This window comes from Cololabis saira, chromosome 22, assembly GCF_033807715.1.
Source record: "Cololabis saira isolate AMF1-May2022 chromosome 22, fColSai1.1, whole genome shotgun sequence".
Lineage (NCBI taxonomy): Eukaryota > Metazoa > Chordata > Actinopteri > Beloniformes > Belonidae > Cololabis > Cololabis saira.
In genome coordinates, this window is record NC_084608.1 from 20,153,441 (window position 1) to 20,177,779 (window position 24,339).

Genomic DNA, 24,339 nt, shown 5'->3' on the forward strand with positions numbered 1-24,339 from the left:
ACTTGTCTCTTGCAACATTTTTTTTTGAAACCGAGAGCGGGAGGAGAGGAATGAATGACAAGGCCTTGCTTGAGCTTCCTGTGTCAAAAGATTTCCAAACGCCACTCTTCCTCCCTAAATGGCTATAATCAAAGCATTCCGGGCCCTAATAAGCTGGGGGCCAATTAAGTCGTAAGTAAAAACAAACAAGCAGAAGAAAAGCTTCGAGTCCTGCAGATTCATCCTTTTGACTTCTAATCGCCTTGAAAGCATGTACAGACAGGAAATCGCCGGTAAGTTAGGTCATGGAAAGACACAATAATTACACAAGATTCAAACTGTTATATCTTTTTTTAAACCAATATCCAGCAAGTGCCTACAGGTGAAACATACCTGGGTATGTTACCCAGGACGATACAGTATGCGGTGTATTATTAGGGCCAGATTACACAGGTTTTCATGGCAACATGTTTCCAAACAGGTGTGGCTATGGTGACATCTAGTGAAACATTTCATACTGCAAGTCAACACTTTGCCCCTATCCTTTTGCCAAAAATCACAAAAAAATATGATTCAATTCAAGTTAAGCACGATGACAAGAGACATAATCAACACAGGCTGGAGTTATATCTACAGATGTCAAAGGGTTTGAACCAGAAGCAGTTGCTCTGGATCTATTCAACCCATGCCAAACGTCTTAAACGCGCTCCGGGGCGTACAAAAGAGACGCAGACTGCTTTCCCCCCTGTGTCAGTGAAGGAGCGACAGTGCAAGTTCCCACTGGCTTGCATTCTCAGACGGTCGTGACAGAACGGAGTAATTACTGAGTATCTGACACACCAGCATGACTAGGATTTATCTCCTCCAGGAAGAGAGATAGCCAAATCACAGTTTACCCACATGGAGCTCCCAGTTTGGGCTTGATCCTGCAGCTGCAAATGGGGAAGCCACACACGAACACTTTGACAACATCCCATGTGCACACCCACCCTCATGCTCAAAAGTGAGCACAGCTGCCAGCCACAGACTGAGAATGGGGCCTTTTTCCCTATTTTACTTTAAATGAAATGCATTGCACGCGCTAAAGTGTCGACACATGGCTTGACCCGGCCCTTCGTTTCCTGTCAAACACACCTACACGCACCATCAAAGCGATCTGAATGACAGCATTATGCAGGTGTGAGTGAGAGAGAGAGGGCAGCAGGGAGAATCTGAGAAGCAGATGACACTGTGGCAGTGTTTAATTTACATCCCTCTTTGAATAATGATTCACCTTAGAAGATGGCAGCTTTGATCCGCTGACACACAGGTGTAGTCCACATGCAGAGGCACATGCAGCTAAGACAAGGCTTTATCTGTCCCTGTAATTAAGGCCAGGGCAGGAAATGGAGAATATTCGAAGTGTAACCGAGGAACAGAAAGCGCAGCGAGGACAGATGGGGCTCCATTCCCGTGCAACATCCTCAGAAAGTGTTGTATAATCTCCATGTCTCGGAGGCACACATACATCAAGCAAAGTGTGAATGTCAGTCATGACTCAGGGCTGTTACTGTGATGTTATCTCCCTATGTTAACTCATTTCCTTTATCCTAGCCCCTGTACCTGTCACACACACCCATAAACACACTAGTAGTAGTGCTGCAGTAAAACTGTGACTAGCATTGGATCTGACATTATTCGCAGTATAGAACTTTATCTCGGGAACCACTGCTCAAAGTAAACAACAAAGCACCATCAGGATTTATTTATTTGTTTTAGAGCTGGGAATATGGCTCCCTCTAGTGGTAAAATTTGGTATTGCGACATTAATATTACATTTTTACAATTAAATTTACTTACTCATTAAAGACGCCAAAAACAAACAAAACTCATTCCCAGTAGATATAGTATGCATTCTCTTAAAACATTTAAATCTTTATTATGTCTAAATTAAGAGTATAAACAATGTGACTTGTATTTACATCAAATAAACTAATGCCCCACTTTTGAAGACTGTGCCACCAGAAGTAAAGATTTTTTTTTTTGACTAATAAAGGAAAAAAAAAACTACGTAATACAGAGATTAAAATAAAATGCTCTTTTAAGTAAGAAAAAAGGATTTAAACACATTTTTCTTTCAATATTTCAATTTATCAAACATTTATTATAGGAAAACAAGAAAGATTCATCAGGATCAACCTGGCCTTAATATACCTTTCTTATTTACGATTATTTTGCACGGAAATAATAAAATATTGAATATTGTGCTTGCAGCAAAAACTGAACGGTCAATTTTACCACAAGTCTCGAAAAACCCAAATCCCTTAACAATGTTGTTGAATAATTGAATGATTGTTCAAGTGAGCATCCTGAGAAAAATGCTTTTGGTCTCCGTAGCTAAGATTTCACATTCAGGGCATCTGTACATGGGATGGTTGAATTTGTATGTACCTTGTCATTTAAAATCACAAAAAGAAACAAAAATAAGCATAATTAGATAGGAGCAGATTGTGGGGAAACTCAGAGAAGCCAGGTCCTAGTTTTGTACAACCCTCGCCTTGGATTTTTCAGGACCCTCTCAGGTCGACCATAAGACAATGGGTTCCAGTTGGTCGGCTGCCTAGGTAGCTAGGAAAATACCTACCTCAAAAAATGTTAGAAAAATGTAAAAAATGTGATTCAGGACAAGTCCACACACACTTTGTCACTAAGATTTCAGCGATCCTGTGTGAATGTGTCAACAGTTGCTTGTCTATGAGCTCATGTTCACACAGTCACACTGTTTTAGATGCTAAAAGTGGTACATGACTAAGGTGCAGCTAGATCAACACAGCCTTGCACATGCATACTGTCCATGTGTGCATGTCCAGGCTGGTCGGCTGTGCTCAAGGAGGGTTGCTGAGCCTCTTCTGAAAATAGCAACCAGAAAAGGCGGCAAGTGAGCAGGCCAGCAGTATTACAGGCAAGTGTGTCCATGACTCACTCAAACACAGATGGTTGATTAGTAACGTGGGGCCACAGACTGGTCATCTGTTAAGCAGTCGGGTGTTAGTAGCCTACGTCTACCCTGCAAGGCCTCGCGCTGGTAAGTGGCACCATGAGGCCTGCAGGGCTCCACGTCCCGCTCCTCCGCTCTCTGGATCCTCCCTTTAACAGGCAGAGAAATCTGAGAGGAACTCATGTGAACTTAAATTCCCGAGGGCCTTTAACTGTGACCTAAATAACTCAACCATTCAGAGGCGTGTGTTGTGATACTGCGCCATGTGTTCCTCTATGTAGTAGAGGCCACACCTGTCGCCCCGCCCCATCAGAAATGTGCTAAAATAAATCCAGAGTTAGAAGATAATCAGCATGCCCTGGCTTCTGTGAGGGAAAGCAGAGCAAATGACTAATGCTATGGCAACAGGTTCACATGGTGACCAGTTTGGAGGGAAAAATAGTTGCAGGGGCCAATAACCATTCCATGGGAGTGTGGAGGGTTTTTCACAGCTGCAAATATATCTGCATCGAAGAAATAAGCATTTTAAAACGTTATTTTGTTAATATTCGAGTAAGTTTAGAATGGTCAGCACATTTTTATATATATATATATATACGTGTGTGTGTGTGTGTGCATATATATATATATATATATATATATATATATATATATATATATATATATATATATAAATACACATACATAGCCTACATACACACACATATATATATATATATATATATATATATATATATATATATATATATATATAAAAAATACACAGACATACATACATACATACATATATATATATGTGTACACATACATAGCCTACATACACACACATATATATATATATATATATAAATACACATACATACATACATACATACATACATACATACATACATACATATATACATACATACATACATACATACATACATACATACATACATACATACATACATACATACATACATACATACATACATACATACATACATACATACATACCCACATTTTAAGTTTTACTCATGTTTAATTCATTCCCACGACTTTCTTTCATAGGCAATGTTTTATTTCATTTGTTGATCAATGATAAAATAATATATATTATACTGTTCAAGCGAGGCATGAATAAGCAAAAAGCACGCGCCTGCTTCACGTCAATGCACACGCATTAAAAATCACACTTCCGCCTATTACTTTCACAGTAAATTTCTGCTACGCGTTACCTTATTAGTTTTGATGTTTTTAAGTTGACATTGCCAACAAATCCCCCACTATGAAAAACACCCTGCAAGTTCGGAAGTATTACTACCCGAAAACGACAAAAAGTTTCACCATTTTCAATATGTTCGGTGCCACGGCCCCCGGTTTTAAATACGCCACAGAGCCTTTTGGGGCTAGACGTGCTTTTATTTTGAAGGCTACCCGGCCTAGCTTCCTGCCTAGACTTAAATGGACGCAACTCGCCGACGGTGATCAAAACCCTACCCGCAAACAGACGAAACACAACAGTTTTTACTCACACAGCCGCATCAAATAGTCACACATGCCGAGTGCTGCGCTGTACAAACACTGCAGTAAGGCCATAAAAGTGGTGAATCCGAGGCACCGAGGTGGGATCAAAGACGAGCCTTCGCTCTGGGTTTCACTATGACGATATTGGATCTGGTGTGGGAGTGAGGATGTGGACGCGCCTCGTCCCCCCCACTCCCTCCACCCTGAACCCACTCACGGTGGGACGGTCCCGCTCACTAACCCAGCAGCAAAACACTCAGTCTCTGAGAAATCAATCACTGTGCAATAATATTAATAATAATAATACTAATAATAATAAGTTATAATAGTAATAAATAATAATAATGACAGAGAGGGGAGGTATAATTTAAGGGGTTCTCTAAATTTTAAGACTTGCAGAACACAAACAACAATGAAAAGATTTTCTATATCAGTCAGTGGAATTAAACTATGCAACAGAATGGATTCAGAATTAAAACAATGTCCAGTGTGTGTGATTATGTGTGTAAGTAGATATATATAGATATAGAGCAGATGCAGTTAATAGAGACAGTATAGTGTAAATAAGTATATTTATATAAATATTTATATGCGCATGTGTGTACAAATATATAGAAATATTCACCTATGTGTATGTATGTATAGGTATGTGTGTGAGTATAATTACAGTATATAATAATAATAATAATAATAATAATAATAATAATACTATTACTACTATTACTACTACTACTACTACTAGTAATAATAATAATAATAATAATAATAATAATAATAATAATAATAATAATAATAATAATAATAATAATTTTTTTAGCAGTGTGAGTACAGTGTGTGAGTATTTATAAATACGGGTTAAATGATTAGTGAATGGGGGTAGGATTAAATACCTACTCCTTTTTTCACATGTAAATTAAGATATCAAGTGTTAAAGGATGAAATTCTTTGTTTTGTTGTTTTGTTTTCTTAAACTTCTCTTGAAGTGCTGAAGTGTGTTTACATGAACAAAAATAAAATAAATCAAATTAAAAAAAAAAAATCAAATCAAATAATAATAACCACAATCATATGCTGTAATAATGCACCTTTCAATAACCATGTCTACCTCATACTGCTGCTTTTACTTTAAAAAAATGTATATATGTTAATAACAGCTGCCATTTGTCTATTTACTGTACAGTGAGCGAAAATAACCGAGTCAAATTCCCTGTCTTGTTTGACCTGACTTGGCCTAATAAACATGATTCTGATTCTGATTCTAAAGAAAATGTCCCGACTGATGCCTGTGAAAAGCCCGGGCTGCTGGGAAATCTGTTGAAATGGAGAATAGCGCGTTTTAATTAATACAAAATATGTGGTATCTTTCTCAAAAATGTTAAAATGTTCCCTTGTCGGGTTACTGGCTTCCAGTGAGTCAAAGGATAAAGTTTAAAATCTTACTGCTGGTCTACAAAGACCTGAATGGTCTTGGACCAAAATACATGTTGATCTGTTAGTTCCTATGAAGCTCCCAGACCCCTGAGTTCATCTGGATCTGGTTTGTTGTGGTTCCCAAGAACCAGAACCAAGCAAGGTGAGGCAGTTCAGTTATTCTGCTCCTCACCGGTGGAACAAACTTCCTGTAGACCTGAGGTCTGCTCCAACTGTCAGCTCCTTTAAATCAGGATAAAAACATTACTGTTTACTCAAGCGTACTCCTAAATTAAATACTTACTCTACTGTCCTTACTTTTTAATAACTTGTGCGTTTTATTATTTTACCTCTTTTCTTATAATTTTATTTCATTTTACTTGTTATTTACTGTTTAATTGTGTCTTGCCGCTTTTAATGTTGATGTAAAGCACTTTGAATTACCTTGTGTTGAATTGTGTAACACAAATAAACTTGTCTTGCCTTGCCTTAAATATTAGATATCAAATTTAGTAATACCTACTTGCATGGTATGGCACAAAGTAACTCATTTTATCAATACTTAAAATTCCCGGAAATGTCATGGTGTTCTAACTTGTGACCACAAAATCTTTGAAAAGATAAAGTAAACCAGTTCAAACCATTTTGTTTGGCTGGTACAACTAATATGGTAATGCAACAGTCAGTCTGTCCCTTATCCATGCCAATAATTACAATATTTATTTTTTTTTCTTTCCTTTTTAGTAAGGCTGGGTGATAAAAGTGTAGATATGAGCAATGGGAGAGGTGTTTGTGATATTTTGTAATTTTTTTATGCATCTTAAAACAAAAGTTATTTAAGAAGAGTAATAAAATGAGTTAATACGATACTTCCAAGTTAGCACAGGAGTTTCTCCAAGGGAAAAGATAAACATATAATTTTTTCTTTTTAATGGCTTTATAATATTAGTCAATTCAGTTCAATTCAATTCAAAATGACAACAATGGAAAGTTTTTGATGTATTCATTATACTGAGGAAGAGGTTCAAAGTTCATTACCATGAAACAATCAAGAGTTGAGATAGCAACATTTGGCAAAGGATCTGTAGCGCCTGGTGATTTCTTTGATCTGCAGAATTCAAACATCATGCAAGACGCAGCAACAATGCCCTGAGCAGGACTGTTGTAATATTGTAAACATTATGTTGCGCTGAATGAAGGAAGACTGTGTAAAACGTTGTTATTTCAATGTGGTGAAATTAAGGTGTGTATAATTAAACTTCAGCCAGGTCTGGAATATGTGCTTTAATCATATATGAATAGTTTGATTTGAAAGTTTAAAGTGTGCAAGTATATCAAGAAAAAAAACTGTCCTTGTCCAAACATTGTTATGGACACTGTAGATATTGATCTGTTTTTCAATCAACAGAATTAGCCTCTTGTTTCCTTTTTCAAAAATTCTAACCAGTTAATTCACAGGAAAGGTATATGTTTTTGATTTCTCATGGGCAAAGATTAGAAACTCACTGTCTCTGTCTCTGTCTTTTATGTGACATCATGCAATGACCGTGTGGAGAAAGACGACGAGTGAGTAGTTAGGTTCAAACTCAGAGCTTCCGATTCTACAGGAAGGAAAGGGCCGTTCTTTTACTTTTTAAAGCATTGCATTTTCACAAGAAAAGTTTCTTACATCAAAACTGTGTTTTATAAACTTTATTCTCTAAGAGGTCATTTTATTGCAGTGTGAGAAGTCTAAATGAGTGTTTTTTGATTGGGACTTGGTGTAAGGTGGCCTTGATGCTGTAAAAAGAAGGAGCAAGTCAGAGAGGAGTTTACGACGGAGCGCGTTTTTTCAAAGCACTAGAAAAAGGGAGGAGCTACTGTAGGTCGCAATGTTTTGTTGATGTTTTGTTTCAATATCAGCAGATATGACTCCTCCAGAAATTGCATACTAAACCACAAATACAGTCAGTCTTTTTGTTAAAGGTAATATTGTGTTTTATGATGTATGCAGCATTGCACTTTGATTACTGAAAAATAACTGAGACTTACTTATGAACTAGTATAAATTAAACTGCAACTAAAACCCATTAGTTTATACACTTATTTGCTTACATACACTGTATATACGAGCCTGAACGCACCCTGAGATCCTCTGGTGGGTCATTCCTGGCCATTCCTTGGTCTAACTTAAAGACCAAGGGTGACCGGGCCTTTTCTGTTTTAGCCCCTCGCTTATGGAATGACCTGCCGGAGGAGATCAGGGTAGCTAACACACTGTCTTCTTTTAAGTCACTTTTAAAAACTCACTATTTTAGACTTGCGTTTAACTGATTGTATTATTTGTCTGTTTTTATCCCTCAATTGTGTCTTAATATTGTACTAATTGTTTGTTTCCTGTTTTTAATTGCATGTAAAGCACTTTGTGACTTGTTTTGGAAAAGTGCTCTATAAATAAAGGTATTATTATTATTATTATTATTATTATTATTATTATTATTATTATTAGCTGGAGTGATTGTTCTGTTCACTTCATAATTTCATTCAAAAAGAGTAAATTATTTATTAACCCTTTATTAACTCATCACATCAAGAATTCAAAGATGGAGAAATTATTACTTAAAAAAAGTTCTAAACAAGAGGACAAGGACAGTAATTTAGAAGTTAAGGGTTGATCTCTCAAATGTAACATTCATTTCATGTTTTTTTCTTTGCAGGCTAAAATCTTCAGTTTCAAGTTTTTCCAGAAAACGTTCATGTTTTGGAAGGCTTTTTTAAACAAAGTCCAAGGCCGTAATGGGGTAGGCTGAATACTGTAATGAATACTACCAGGTATAGTTTTGTCAGTTGACATTGATGTAGTACATGGTTAAATAATGTTATTGGACAGTGTTTATATTTTATCACTGAAAATTGTTTTCCTAAAGCAGGGTTATAATCCATCTTTAAAGATAATGTATCCTATAGCATCCGTTTCTTTCTAGTGTTTTCCACTCTGCTCATAAAAACCAATCTGCAGGGCCATCCACCACATAGAATAGGTAGGGGAAAAAATCAATAATGTCTTGATAGCACTTCAGTCAAACAAGCCTGTGATTGCGTGCTTACCTTTGAGGTTGCACCTTTCTCTAAACTCATCAGTCTGTGTCAGGAGACGTAACAAGAACACAGTCAAATCCACAGTAAGGGTTTGGGTTTTCCACCACTAAATCTAACCCCAACTGACAGCAGCCACATGGGGCAGAGAAACACTGCTCTGAGGTCAGTTTTAGCAGAATTCACACTTCTGTCAACAGTCTTTTACCTGAAGTCCTTCCAAAACCCAACCTCGAGAGGGGACCTCCGTAAAAAACACACAAGAGACCACACAGAAGGCCTCGAGTGGTATTTTCTTTGCCTTTATAAAACATGAGTGACCCTGACACATGACAAACAAAATCCAGCCTCGCTCTGGGATATTTGTGTGGGCTGGTGGTGGCGTGAGAGGAGATGTGGGTGAGTGCTTAGCTTGATCTTGATTCGGCCAGACTTTAGCGGTCTGTATCCCTGCCGCTTATATTTAGCACGCTGGGAAATCCGACGATATTTATTCTCACAGGCTCTCTCAGAACAGAACTCCTGGAGTAGTGCCAGAGATGGCAGTGATTGTTGTTAATTGGGTCAGGCTGTCTGGTAGCATCTCCATCCACCCACTCAGCTACTGTAGGGAGGAAGTGCAGAGGTGGAGTGCTGCGTTACTCTCCGCCCCCAGGCGGCAGTGTTGTACAAGCTTTGCAGCAGCCTGCAGATCTTAGTTGTAAAACAGAGGTGGGAATACACATCAGCCCGGTATTATTTCAGTATAGTAAAGCCTAAAGATATTGCAGCATGATCATTCTAAAAAGCTGTAAATGTAATGTGTTATCACGATAATAAAGGTCTGCCCAAAAAACACAAAATGTCTGTTTCTTCGGATGCACATTTTAGATTAAGCAAAAACTGTGCCTGCTGACTGCAAATGAATATTGTTGAGAGTTCGGAAATGCACTAAAGAGATGCAAGTTTTGGCAAGAGAAGGCATATAAAGAGTTCTGCTTCGAATTAAATTTTTCTTAAAAGAAAATGAACGGCAGACCTTACAGCAATGTTTAATAGGGACTGTGGGAGTATTTCCACACGCACACAATGCAAAGTGAAGTTAAAGTTGTGGAAATAAGCAGCCTTAAGAGAACCACTTATTACTAAGAATTGTCGAAAAATTAAAGTCTTCAATTTTCTACGGAGTACACAGATTGGATTTGGGAGAAAGAGAAAAAGGTTGTGGTATTTTGAATCCATATTTACTCCGTTGCAGCGTGATGGGGGCATTGGAGTAAGAATAAAGCCAGATGACGGGATGTATCTTTATGCCTCATACCTTCACTGTACGCTTCAGTTGGTTATGTCTTGGATAAGCAACATTATGTGTCAAAAAAAGGTCAGCTGACTACCTTAATATACTACATGACAATGGGTATTGGTATATACAGAACTTGGGGACATAGTGCCATCAGAGCAAGATCTAGCTCAATCTAGCTAGAATATTGTGACAATTGCATGAACTTATTGAAGCAATGCTTCAGCAAATGTTTGCCACACTATAAAATGAAAATAAAACAATCTAATTTGTCATATACTTCATTCACAAGGAAATATAAAAAACATATAAAATGTCAAAATATGTTTTATGCTATTATTAAAAATATTAGCTCAATTTGGATTCGATGTCAGAAACACATCTCAAAAAGTTGGTAAAACAAAAAGGCTTGAAAAGTATAAGTGCAACTAAAAGAGAAAAAACAGATCAGTCACATGACTGGGTGTAACAACAGCATCTCAGAGAGGCTGAGTTTCTGAAGTAAAACAGGGCAGAGGTTCACCAACCTCACCAAAATGCAACGACAAACTGTGAAATTATGATATGGAATATCTAATCTTTAGTTCAGATAATCTGGAGGAATCTCTGTAAACCTGTGACAAAGCCAAAAATCAATGTTAAACGTCTGGGATCCTTGAGCCATCACGTGGTACTGAATTAAAAACAAGCATCATTCTTTAATGTAAATCACTGCAGGGACTCAGGAAAACCTCTGAAAATCATTGCCTAAGAAGGCAGTTATTTAATGCCGTCCGCAAAAGGAGTTTGAACTGCAGTTGCTGGAGGTTTAGGGTGAATAATGCTGTCCAGTTCCTCTCCCAAAGTCCATCAACCGATCTTCATTAAGAGACTTGGATGAAGTTAAAAAAAAAAGGAAAGCATGCTACAAAGTAGTAAACGTTGACCTGTTCTGACTTTATTTAAAGGTGCATCGCTTCAATCAAATTCAATTTTTTTCTTGACTTCTTTAGTTTAAACTCTTGACATGTGTCCAAGTTCTGTTGTGACTAAAATAAGGGTTTATGAGATTTGCAAATCATTGCATCCTGTTGTAATTAAAGTTTTACCAAACATACTGTACAATGAGAATCATATGATTAGAAAACACTTTATAAGTCCCAACCAGGGTTTATTTTAAGTAAGACAGAAGATCCCATTCAGAACAAAAGTAATCAACTTCAAGACTTTATTGTTCATTTTGTTTTTTTCCATTTACCAAATGTTTTAATCTCTCCTTTAATCTTCTTATGTTTTCATTTAGATGTGTAATTAACGTTCTGTTGTATCTCCCTTAAACTCTCGCTCTATAAGAAAGTGGGTGATTTGTTTTAAGTGTTCTAAATGCTAAAGAACAACGCAAGCAGATAAAAATAAAGTGTCTGGCGCTGCGTAAGCAAGCTAAATGAAGAGGTTGTATTCCACCGAGTGTGTGACAAGACCATCAGCAATCTGAACCACGAGCATGCCTCCGATGTTTATTTGCAGTGCTTCATTCAGCACTATGCCTACGCTTGCAGCGGAAGAAAATAAATTAAACACAATGCCGTAACCTGTAATAGAGAGCGGGCGAAAGAGAGCCACTCTATTAGCACTTCTAAAAAACAGATGCATAGAAAATGAGGCTGGGTAATTACCAGCAGGTCAGAGAGTGATGCAAACCAAAGACTTAAATTCAGCATTTGTGCCGTTTGTAATTGAAAGTCAAGTATTCTTCCGAGTGAAACAACAGGTTGACACACCTGACTACTATTATGAAGAAGCAGAGAATGTAGCTGCTGTAACACAAGCCAAGGAAAGGAGAGATGAATATGATTAATATGTTATCTGAAGACGGTGTGTGGTGGAGAAGTCACAGCTTATTGGCAGAAAAATCCCCACGTTTACCGATTGCTATGGATTTTCACGAGTTTAACAAAGAGGATCTGCTGCAGATTTCGTTAAACCAATCCAATGGAGCTGACGTCTTGGCCGACGTGTCCGTCCGAGGAACCGGTGACACGCGCGCGAGACACCCAAGGTCTAATGTGCGTATTTGTGTGTGCATAATGCTCGTCGGAGTGGGAAGAGAGGCTGGCAATAGCAGCCGCAGCCACTTGACGTTCAAAGAGAAGAGATCAAAGGACAGCCCTTACTTGGTCTCCTTCCTCAGGATTAAAAAGATCATCAATAATAATGGGCTGGAGCAGCGCAGCGTAGAAGGGAAGAGGAGCGCGCTCGGAAGCTGATGGGTTCCTCCTGCCTCATTGTGTGCGTGCGCGTGCATATCTGGGAGATATTGTGGTGGGGACAAATGGGAGCAGGAGCTATAAATGTGGGCTGTTTTTCTGGAACTGGGGCTTGAACCAGCCTTTAGAAATGTTATGCAAAATTTACCACGGCAGCATCATCACTTCTCACTTTGGGCTCCCTGCTGATTTACTCTGAAACGTACAGAAGGATGCGTGCAGGGGTGTGCGTGTGTCCTTGCACCCGCCAGCCTCTGTGTGAATGTTACTCCTGAATAGTGGAACTAAAGCAATAAGCAAAGCTGTAAAAGCTGTGAAGGTTTACTTGGCAGGAAACTACTGCGCTTCCAGTTACGTGATCTTAAGGTACACAGGTATGCAAGAGCGGAGACACTGATGAATTTCAAAGGCCTGTAATGAATTATATAACATTATGTAAGGCGTACTGTTCCAGCTTGTACTTACTTGTACTTACTTGTACTTGGATTAATGCTTTTTTTCCTGCGAGTGTTGTGCATCTGTAAGTGCTGAGATAGTAGCATTTCAAAGAACATGTCTGCAATGATGTCACATCTCCATTATGTGTGCATGCGAGAATACATCTGGATCACGTTGGGGAGAATGTGAGAATGAAATTTAATCAAACCTGTGTCAACTAAAAAACCTTGAACCGGTTTTTACATCAATGCATGCTAAAAAAACAAAAAACAATGAGGCAGCATAAAAACAGGATATATAAGAAGAAGAAAAAACACATGAAATAAAATTGGCACATATAACAATACTACACTTATGAGAACAGATGGCGGAGGTGAATTCTCATCCTGGCTCTTCCCCACTTTCCTTGATTCACACTTTTTGTTTGCAGCTCATCAGTCCTTAGAGCAAACTGTACCCAGCACTTACTATGACTTTTTGCACGTTGCAGTCAATTCATGAATTGTAGCTGATTCTGTGACTCATCCTACACAGAGTAGCATCATTGGAATAAATATCAATAAATCTACATGAATACTGAGATTAAATATGCACCTTTATTCCTGACGCAACGTCCCTTAATGAACATGGGTGCCATGTGTGTATGTGTGGGTGGGTGGGGGGTTGTCACCACCCCCAGGGGGATTGTAAGATCATCAGGGTTGCCAGATGTTTGTGTAGAAAAGATATGAAATGACACATTTTAGACCACCCATAGCAGTGATATCAATCTCATTTCAAAAGGTTTTGTTCAATGTAAAAATGTGCACGCAAGCCTCTGACAGGAAGGGAGGTGTCGCAACCCGCAATGTAATAATTCTGAGGATGGGATTGTGATTTGAAAAGATTGATAACATCTGGATTAAAGGGCAGGGCTTCACCCCTTCGCCATCTGTATTTAACACATTGCATAAGCAGATAATGGCAGTAGCGGGACCTTCCCCGTGCTGCATGAGCACGCATTAGCAACGTGGAGGCCAAGACGAGCAAAATGTTGTCACACTGAGCTGCTCCTCTGCGTGTCTCTCTTCCCCCTCCCGGTCACGGCCTTCCCCAGGGAGCAGAAAAAAAAGTAGTTGGCTAATTAATTACAGTGACTGACGACTCGGCGGCGGAGATCTAAGGAAGTGATGAATGTGCAGTAGTACAACCATGACAGTAATATGAAGCAATCCTCCACCTTGAGTAGCAACCAGAGAGAATTGCTCTCTACATCACCGCGTGATGGATAACTCAAATCCAATCTCCCCCGTTTCATATGTTTGCATTTTAGTTGCTGCTAATTCTGAGGTGCAATTCAGCGAGGAAGGCAAACCCCATACAACTTTGACAACTAATCACGCGCTCGCCTTCGGGTGGAAGGTACCAGCATCTGATGAAATAAAAATCCCATCTATCATCTGACTTACAAAAATAAATGCTCGCTTAATTGCTAGCAGCTACAAAGCTATTGCTGCTGACGTGTGCTTTTTACCTGACACGGTTTTATTGTTCCAGATAAAGAGATCCATCCAGACCACGTGCACTACAGGAGAGCCAGAGAAAGCCCTAGTAACCTGAATCAGGTGTAGCAGCTGCGTAGCTGGAAAACCCTGCCGGGGCTGATAGATGGTCTTCATTAACTCTTGCTCTCTCTGGGGAAGGAGCTGTGAATTTCTGCGTCTTCATTTCATCGGCCTCCACCAGATCAATAACCACAACCACAATCACCACAACAGAACAATCAACTCAATTCTCTGTTGCTTCCAACTGCCTTGTAAACTTTCATTGTCCGTTATCTTGAATTATGATAATAATATTTTATTAACTAATTAAGAAGGAAATTTAAGTTCAGAATGTGTTTCTTGTCATTAAGGTTTGAAAAATGTTGGCTTCTTATTAGCATCATCAAATACGAGGTGAAGCAAATGCCAGCGTCTGTCAGCGAACGGCGACTCAAAGTACACGGTGTAAAGGAACGTTAGGATATGAAACGTAGAGGTGGCCAGTGTTGGATGCCAGCAGCACTCAGCATCAATACTGCATGCAGAGACGGTAGAAAAGCCAAGCTCTCCAGACCATGAGGCGCACAAGAGGGCTAAAACAAGACCCAGGAGTCACTAAGCTTTACAGCTCAGATAAGCTCTCTATGTGGGAAAAAAAAATCAGTTCTGGATTCATCTTATTGTATCCGAGGAGGAAACTAGGTCAGAGAGATAATAATAAACAAGGGTAGGGATGTGTGTTCCCAAAGTATAAGCAGTCCACGGTCAGAAAGTCTTCTCTTCATGGGAATATCAAGTGTGAGACTGATTTCCAGAAAAACAGCAATCAAGAAAAAGAAACAAAGAGATTTTAAGTTATTGACTATCACTTACAGGACTGTCTCAGAAAATTTGAATATTGTGATAAAGTCCTTTATTTTCTGTAATGCAAAAATGTCATACATTCTGGATTCATTAAAAATCAACTGAAATATTGCAAGCCTTTTATTATTTTAATATTGCTGATCATGGCTTACAGCTTAAGAAAACTCAAATATCCTATCTCAAAAAATTTGAATATTCTGGGAATCTTAATCTTAAAACTGTAAGCCATAATCAGCAATATTAAAATAATAAAAGGCTTGCAATATTTCAGTTGATTTGTAATGAATCCAGAATGTATGACATTTTTGTTTTTTTAATTGCATTAAAGAAAATAAAGGACTTTATCACAATATTCTAATTTTCTGAGACAGTCCTGTAAATGTATTTCTTTGCAGTGGTTGCTGAATTCATTCGTTGTTCTGCATAACTTAAAAAAACTGCCCAGTTTCTGCTGAGATATGAATGCAGGATATAAAGGAGTGTGGCTTCTGTAGAGTATATTCATGCGTGATCATGTCAGTACAAATCTGCTTGTGCTGAGCACACGTTCCCACCAACCTGTGCTGCTCTGGATGGTTCTGACAGTTGTGTTGGTGCGCGGGGGAGAGTTGCTTCTCCTGTTGCTCGCGGTAACGTGTCCCTCGTCGTCTTCCTGCGAGCAGCCCTTCTCTATGGCACGAACGTAGCTGTGGCTCCGCATGCGGAAACAACTGGGCACGGGCAGATCCAAGGCATCCACCGCCTGCGACTCCATCTCACTGAACACCGACTCGCACACCGCCTCAATCTGCCCGTTCACCTCCACTTCACTCACCTGCACGGGGGAGAAAACACACAGACATCCAGCATCCAGAGGAGGAGAAAAGGAAAAAACAAACAAAAAACATACAAAGAAGTGCATCTAGCAAAGCACAGGGTAAAAAAAAATAATTAAAAAATGACTTCTGAATGCTTCTGAAAGATTGATTTATCTCAAAGCCATAAAACAAAACAAAACAAGATAGCATTTAAAATATAAATGATATTTCTCAGATAATCTGTGCAAACTGGAGCTCTTTGGTAAAAAGTTACGGACTCGGCCAAGCCACTGAGGCACTTCATCACATTTCCATGTTCGGTCAAATTGGTTAGACTTTCACTTCTTTGATCTCCACCTTGTCTTTTCGGGCTTTAAGGTATCATTCACATTTTCCATTCAAAGCGTGAAGACGGGAAGGAATCAGTAAGATAAAACTTCAAAGAGCCAGATGACAGGCTGATATTCTACAAGTGTTGTTTTTAAAGGTGAGAACGGGAAGTGTCAAAACGAGCACTAATGGGATTACGCTTGTGTCTCCAGGAAATCCAGCGCCTCCCGAGATCAACTTTGGTTTCAGACTTTAATACCAAAAGCAGTATGTTAAAGAGGACTTTAAAACATGTGTACACATGCTAAAGTAAGCCGTTTAAATCCGTTCACGCTGGGAATAGTTGTATGTTTGGCTCTTGAGGCTTAGATGACTACTATTAAAAAGTAACTACTACAAACCTTTCAGACAACAAGCCTTTAAGCTACAACAACATCAACTATTGTATCTTGCAGGCTGCAGCCAACCCCTAATTCTAATAGCTCTTTAATAATCTCAGATTATTAAAAGGAGAAATATTGAACCTTTAAGAGATGAAAAAAGCAACTTTCCTCTGCTTCGTAATCTTTCTAGCACAGTGGAGCCTTATTTGAAACACAATAACACTGTAACCCACTTTCAAGATAAAGCCAATGCAGCATGATGCGATGATGGGCGTAGACATAAATCTGGAGTACCTTGATAATTTGAAAACCGATTATATCCAGCGCCAGCAAATACCCGTGACCACAGCAGTCACATGATGCAGGACTGAATGCATCTTAAACACTCACCCTTTGATAATACCTGCCAAATGTTAGCTGGTATAAGTGGAGTTCTTTTTGGACCAGAGAGAGAGGTGTGTAGTTAAAATTTGGCCACGTGAATGCAGAAAATCAGAAGCTCTGCTTCAGTCCTAGAAGGATTCACGTGGAACAAAACACTGCAATGCAAAGACGCTAAAGTTTCGGGTTTGGATTTATGTCAGTAAAGGTGTACAATCTGACTAGTGTGGATATATCCAGTAAAACCTGAAATAAGGAGGTTTCTGGACTTCTGTTCAATCCTAAATTGCCTTCTTTGTGTTTGATTTCACGCTGTACGCAAACACATGCTCAAACGTGAGCTGGAGACAGAGACCCTCAGCAGCATCTCTTTTATTCTTTTTATAGATGCCGAGTCCACGGCGGCGTTTTCCTCAGGGCCCGCTCCTCGCCAAGACTTGAAGGGATGTCACCAGGGTCCATCATTCATAGTGAAATGAAACAAAGTGTTGCCTCTGGGCTTTGTACAGTCGTACATATCTTCATCCCCCCAGGCAAAAAGGTACGATAAGGTTTCCTGTCATTCCAAATAATGCAGGGTACGAAGCAGTGCTCGGAGTGCAAGGTTTCTGCTTTATTTTGCAGCAACTGTGAAAATTACAGGCCTGTAGGACAAACAAGCCTTTCCTAACCAGTTCTTCAATGTGTTTTATAATTCACAAGGTAGAATTCATAACTTATATCGGGGTAAAAGAGGAGACAAAGGGGGCTGGGCGCCGCTTCTTTAGCCATCTACCCTAATGCAAGATCAAATGTTTTCATATCATCTTTCTCTGCAGCTCAACAATGATCTAGAGATGGGTTTTGAGTTACAAGTGCTGTCGGGGCCCATGCCAGAGAGACACATGTCTCTGAAAAGCCACTAACCTGGCTGATGGTGCTCATCGCTCTCATGTAGCTCTCGTTTCGGGAGCGGAATTTTGGCGAGGCCAGCAGCCCCGCCGGGTCCAAGCTGTCCAGGCTCCTATTGATGGAAACCTCACTCACCGCCCGCAGATAGCTGTGACTCCGGATCTGCAGCTTGGGTGAGTGCTCTGTGGAAATCCTGTCGCATGAGAGAGAGAGCGGGAGAGAGAGAGAGAGAGAGAGAAGAAAAATAAGGACACAAAAGGAAGAAAATGTCAAAGCAGAAGAACATGAGGTGGAGTAAATGTTGGAAAACAAAGATATACTAAAAGGGAAAGAGTACTTGAGTTAAAATCTATGAAAAAAAAGAAAGAAGAGATATTTGCAATGTACTTGGCAGTGAGTATGAACCCAAAGATGTATATCAATCTAAAATTGCTTCAGGTAGCGTCCTTATCTAATCAACGAGAGCAGTGCTACAGAGAAACACTCAGAGCAGCTTAGGTAGTCTGTCCTTGAAGCACCTTGTAAGCACTTTCTAAAACACTTAGCGGGTGAGAACCCTCATACACGCGACGGGAACGGGATGTGAGTGAGTGCCTGTAAGGTTAAGTTAATTTACAGGTGTTCATATTACAGAAAAAAAAAGAATACACAAAAATAGCCAGAGAACAGCACTGACATGCACACGTCCCATCTCCACAGGAAGATGAATAGGTGTCTCATTAGCTCTCACCCGTGTCCGATCCAATCACCCGGGAAGCTTCGCGCCTGTGTGGGTGTGTGGGTTTGTGTCAAAAACCCTTTGCGTGTGTTTGGGTTACAAAGCAGCTGGATGCAAGCCAAACAACTTTTTAATCAGGGAAAATATAACCAAACATCTGAGTCACTCTCCTCTTGATGAACAGCACCCCCCCCCCCACTAATCCAGCGCGGAAAACAAAGCGCAGCAAGGGGAAATGACTACGACAAAGATAATAGAGATTGAATTCTTAAATCAACTGTGAGAAATAAATGCACAGTGCTCAGCTTTTTTCCCTCACCCCGTCTCTCCGTTTTACTCACATTCACACAGTAACACACTGTACTTCACCTGTTCCCTGCCTGCAGGTCAGATCAACCTTAATTATGAATTCCCTCCTTAAAATAGAGCAAGTAACCATAACAGAGGAAGCTGCATTAGTTATTCTTGGAGAGGAACATTGAAAGATGTAGGTGAAGACGAGGGCCCCGTAAATTATTGAGATAGGACAAAGATGTTGACTGGACAGTTCATAAATCTCAAACATGCATTTATGCAGCTCAGCTGTCCTCCTGCTTTTTATTTATTTATTTTTTTCTAAAGATGAATCTACTGCATACAAGCGTTCAGGAGCACATCTTTCTCTGACTAAACCCAAGGTTTCTGTCAACATATTTCAACGGTGGCCTCTGGGCTAATAAAGGGACATCCTTTATTATATTATTTTATATAAGTCTGCAGTTAATGAGTATGACATGGACCATGACTCAAAAACAACCCATGGTTTTCTCTTTCTCCCTTGCTTACCGTGTCTAATAGAAACGGCTTCCTCGGATGCCTGTATCATTAGTCACTAGTCACTTTTCAGAACCAATCAATCTTAATAAACAGCAGGACCGCCGGGCATGCAGAGTTGTTTGGCATGCCTCCCTCATGTGCTCAAATTAGGAGTAAAAAGGTATCATTTGCAGAACGGCTGTATTGATACAGAGCTGCACATTTTGGACCCTGAATCTGAACCAGAAATTACATGCTAATGTCATACGACACTGGATGATCCATCCATCCATCCATCCATTTTCTATACCTGCTATATCCTTTGCAGGTTCACGGGAGTCTGCTGGAGCCTATACCAGCTCATTACAGGCGAGAGGCAGATACACCCTACACAGGTCAGCTGTCTCCATTGGATGATGTCAGCTTTAATTTAAAAATGTATTTTAACTGACTTAATATATTTACATGTTAAAAAGTGTGCATGTTTGTGAGCCAATGGTGGTAAAAGTTTGGTGTACACAGACATGGAAACTCATGGCAGAGCACTTTCAATGCAACTAAATGACATAAAAGATGAATAAGCAATGGTACAAATAATTTTTTGATCTAAATTTAAAGTCAGGGAAAGTACGGGGCCTTTAATGTACAACTGAACTAGATGTACTGCCAGATTTCAGGCTGCAGAGAAAGAGATAAAAGAAAGGCTTGGACACAACCAACCAGAGGCATTGTAAAGCGGTAATGAGGTATCGGACCGTTTAAGATTATATCTGAAATAATTAATGAATGCCACTCTGTCAACACCGACCTGAACTGGGAGAGCACCGAGCAACTGTGTCGTCCACCAAAATAAAACAAAAATAATTATAGATACTGATCCACATCTACGCCACAATTAAGAGGTTTCTTTCTTTTTATTAAATACCTTACATCACCAGGCAGCTGGACTGGAAATAAAAATCCTTCCGACTGTTTTATTCAATCTTAAAAACAGTGTTTTGATCAGAGGACATGATGGTCAAAGATTATTAAAGCTAAATATGAAAAGTGAATCATTGTGGTTAAAGATATGTTTCAACAGCGTTATATTTCAAACCCTGGTATTGGTCTGAATCATCAGCATCAGCCGCTCGGATTGCACGCGAGTGTGTGGGTGAAGCACAGAGGGATCCCGCTAATGTGGAATCTAACTACGTCATTAATCCTATCTACATACTTTTCTTGATTTCCCCGCAGGGTGATTACAGAACCAGTGAAGACTACAAAGGCATCTTAAGTGGTGGACCCAACCTGTAATCAGGACCATTTGCTTTCCACTGAAGCAGTGCGGTGAATCAACATCTGTATTCTTCTGCCAGGTAGGACTAAAAGTCCTTCAAATTTTCCATCTGATTCTTCTGAATCTCATGTAATTGCTGATCTTAAGATTCTCGCGCAGTCTTCTTCATTACTTCTTCGTCATCATATTTTGTTTGCTTCACATCTTTTCTGTTACTGTTTCTACCTTAACGTCCTTCACTTTCTTTTCCTTTTTTGTAGCTTTTTTGTTCTGTCACAGGCTTAAGTAAAAAAAAAATAAAAATGATTGAGGCTGGAGGGATGGGAGGATGTGTCTTCTCGACCTGGCCAGGCAGTAAATTAATTTGTGGCAAAAAATACATACTGTATTCCAGAAATAGTCCAAGTCATTCAAATGCGTGCCTCCTCTGTTTACCTTGTATTTGAATAAATAGAAATGCCAGTAATGGGTGAGAATAAACAAACTGCACAACTTATTGGCAGAAATTGCAATTTAATAAAAGACAGAGTGGTCACAGATTAGGCTCAGAAATATTTGGAACAACAAATCTGGATATTCAATTATTTCAGAGAAAAACAGACTTGAGCCAGCTGCCAAAAGCAGAGAGTGAAAGCAAGTCGTCAGCAACTCTGCTCCTTCTCTATCTCCGGCGTGCAGAACTGCAGCCTGGTTTGTTTCAGCGGGTCCCATCAAATGATGATGGCATCCCCCGCGCTGCACTAAAGTCGTCAGTGGGCCCCAGCTGTGCCACTTGCACATATATAAGGATGTGTATTTGTGTACTTGAGCAACCAGTAATAATGACTGAGTATAAAATGTGGCTCTTCTCATCTCCGGTTAGTACACAGCTAATCACTCACAACCCCACAAACGACTTCTGTCCTCATTTGTTCTACTGTTTATGCGAAGTCTGTCATGGCTACGTTTTACCTATTCAAGACAATTATTCATTATTTTCTTTACATTTCTGTGATTGTCAAATTCTGATGGGCATTAAGTGTTGTCTTGGTTACCTTACGGCAAGGATATGCAATTGGCGGCACGCGGGCCACATGCGGCCCGCCAGGAGCTTATATGTGGCCCCTGGTCATATTTCAAAAAAGGGGGTGTTTGATTAAAAAAAGAAATTATATTTTTTATTTTTTTTTGCCAGTGTTGCACAGTGTTAATGTTTGTCACATTATTATTGACCTCCGTTGTACAGAGGACTTGTTGACATCATTAGGCTTCTAGGATTTGCCTGACATTTCTTTCATTTGAATAAGTGAGGACTTTGCATTTCAGATGGAACTTCTAAGCCTCCTATAATTTCATGTGATTGTTTTGTTTTGCTGATATAATGCACAGATGTGTCATTAATAAAGGAGCTTATGGTTAATATTTTAGTTGCTTATTTATAACATCAAACTGGCTACTATGGACGGAAATGCTTGTGCCCAATGCTTAATATAATATTCAAATAAGGAAATCTTGGTGGAAAGTGGTGCTTTGTCATTATGGCGTGTTTTATTAAAAGTAGCTCAATATCAACTTCATTAAGTTTGCACAATGCATGGTTTCAAAATGAACTTGCATTTAAAATATTTCTTTATTTGAATATTATATTTAACATTCACAATGACTATATCTGGAGACAATTAATACATAATTCATATGTAAACTAGATATATTCAAATGTATATTACAAATGTATTATATTTACATAAGTCTTCGTCTTTGAGTGCAAAATACCTTTTGAAAACCCCCAAATTTTCAAATTGTGCGCCCCTCTCCATACAGTCCTTTTGCAGATGTGGCCCCCGGCAGAATCTAGTTGAATACCCCTGCCTTACGGCAAGCAATTTATATGTTCAGATGGACAGATAACTATCTGATGTGACTCTCAGACCAATGTGGGTCCTACATGAAATGCATGAGCTTCAATGTGACTTCGAAACTTTCCAAAAGGAAGCCGGAGTTAAAAATCGAGGAGGCTGGAGTTGTAACAGGGTTGACCTCCTCTTCGGTTCGTTCAACCGTCACGTCTCCGTTTTTAGTGATGGAGCCAGTAGGATCCACTGACCTCCCCCCACCGGCGGGCAGTAACATATCACTTTCACTATTTGCCGCATGGCAGTAAATAAAAGAATAAAACTGCAAAAAGGAGGAAGAAGAAGAAGATACTGGAACACTAAGATCAACATTGAAGGAGCTGAGACGGCTTTTCTGCCATTTGAATATGCAATCTAGAGGTGATGAATGAACAGAGACGACTTGTACTTAAAAAGGACATTGGCTTGGCTGAACTTCATCTCTTGTCAACATCAAGTCAGCACATCCCCTTAATCCAGTAGTTTCTCAGGGCTGCTCTGTCTAACTAACCCATGGCAGATACGTGTCTTGGGCCCATAATGGTTCCTAAAAATGTTATGTCCTGATAACCATTCCTGCCACAAATTCAAATGGGGAAATTTACAGATCTAAGGGTGGTCTTTGTCACCCCAGGAAGTCTATTGCATAGGTGAGAGAGTAAAAAGTCCCCTAATCAGAAGGTTGTACTTCTGAGGGATCTGAAATTACAGTATCTTATTCTCACCAGTTTCCTAACGCATATCACCGTCAAACTTGTTATTATCATCTTTACTGTACATTACATTGAAAACGTAATCATCCTACTTTCAGCGAGTGGGCAGTTGATTAGAGTGTATAGCGCAAAGACTGTCAAATAGAGGGGGGGGAAGAAATCTTATTATTCAACACTCTAAAGCACAAACAAAAGTGTCACATCTCAGCACAACTCCGTAGGAAGTGTGTGAACACAGTTGAAGCACCTCATCTCGTTTCCAACTTTAGTTTCAAAGGTCTGAGTTTGTGTGCTGCAGCTCCAAAATCAGAGCTGCAAGGAAACAAACACCAATGGTCCGCTGAAACCTTTTCAGCTCCTTCTGAGAAAAAAACAAAACATCAGTGGGAATAAAAGTGCTGAGCACTTTTGACTGCAAAGTAGCTTTAGGCAGATAGTTGGAGAACTTTAAAAAGATGGATGTTGAGTTCAAAGAGGACAGTGCTGCTTATGTAGCACTGAGGCTGTTGACACATTTATGTGGACGATATACAACAGGATTCATACGTATGTTTAGCTTCAATGTTTCCTATGTAATTTTAATATATAAAGTGAACAAAAAAAGTTTGGATAAAAAGATAAAACGGAAAAAAATGGATTAACTTTGATTTTAATTTCTTTGTGGTCTGCATGAACCCAAGATATTTCACTTCTCTGAGTCTTTGAAAAGCAAAGTCATGGAGATGATCCTCACTTTTTCAAGAAAATCATCAAAATGAAACTACAATGGCAAAGACTTAATGTGGGATCTTTTTTTTTTGGAGCACTACGATATGGAGCCCTGAACATTCATCAATGGAACTTACATCTTCACTGTGTTAAAAAGGAAACCTCATATTTGC

At 39.3% G+C, this 24,339-nt stretch overlaps 1 protein-coding gene across 3 annotated transcripts in view; it reads right to left on the reverse strand.

Annotated features, from left to right (window-relative positions):
• Nucleotides 1-24,339, reverse strand: part of dlgap1b (discs, large (Drosophila) homolog-associated protein 1b) — a 118,061-nt gene that overhangs the window by 20,773 nt on the left and 72,949 nt on the right. For all 3 annotated transcript variants that reach the window (XM_061713027.1, XM_061713028.1, XM_061713029.1), the window contains exons 5-6: nt 18,098-18,275; nt 15,859-16,114 (exon numbers count right to left, since the gene is read on the reverse strand). In XM_061713027.1, the coding sequence (XP_061569011.1) occupies nt 15,859-16,114; nt 18,098-18,275 (434 nt within the window). The remainder of the gene's footprint in view (nt 1-15,858; nt 16,115-18,097; nt 18,276-24,339) is intronic.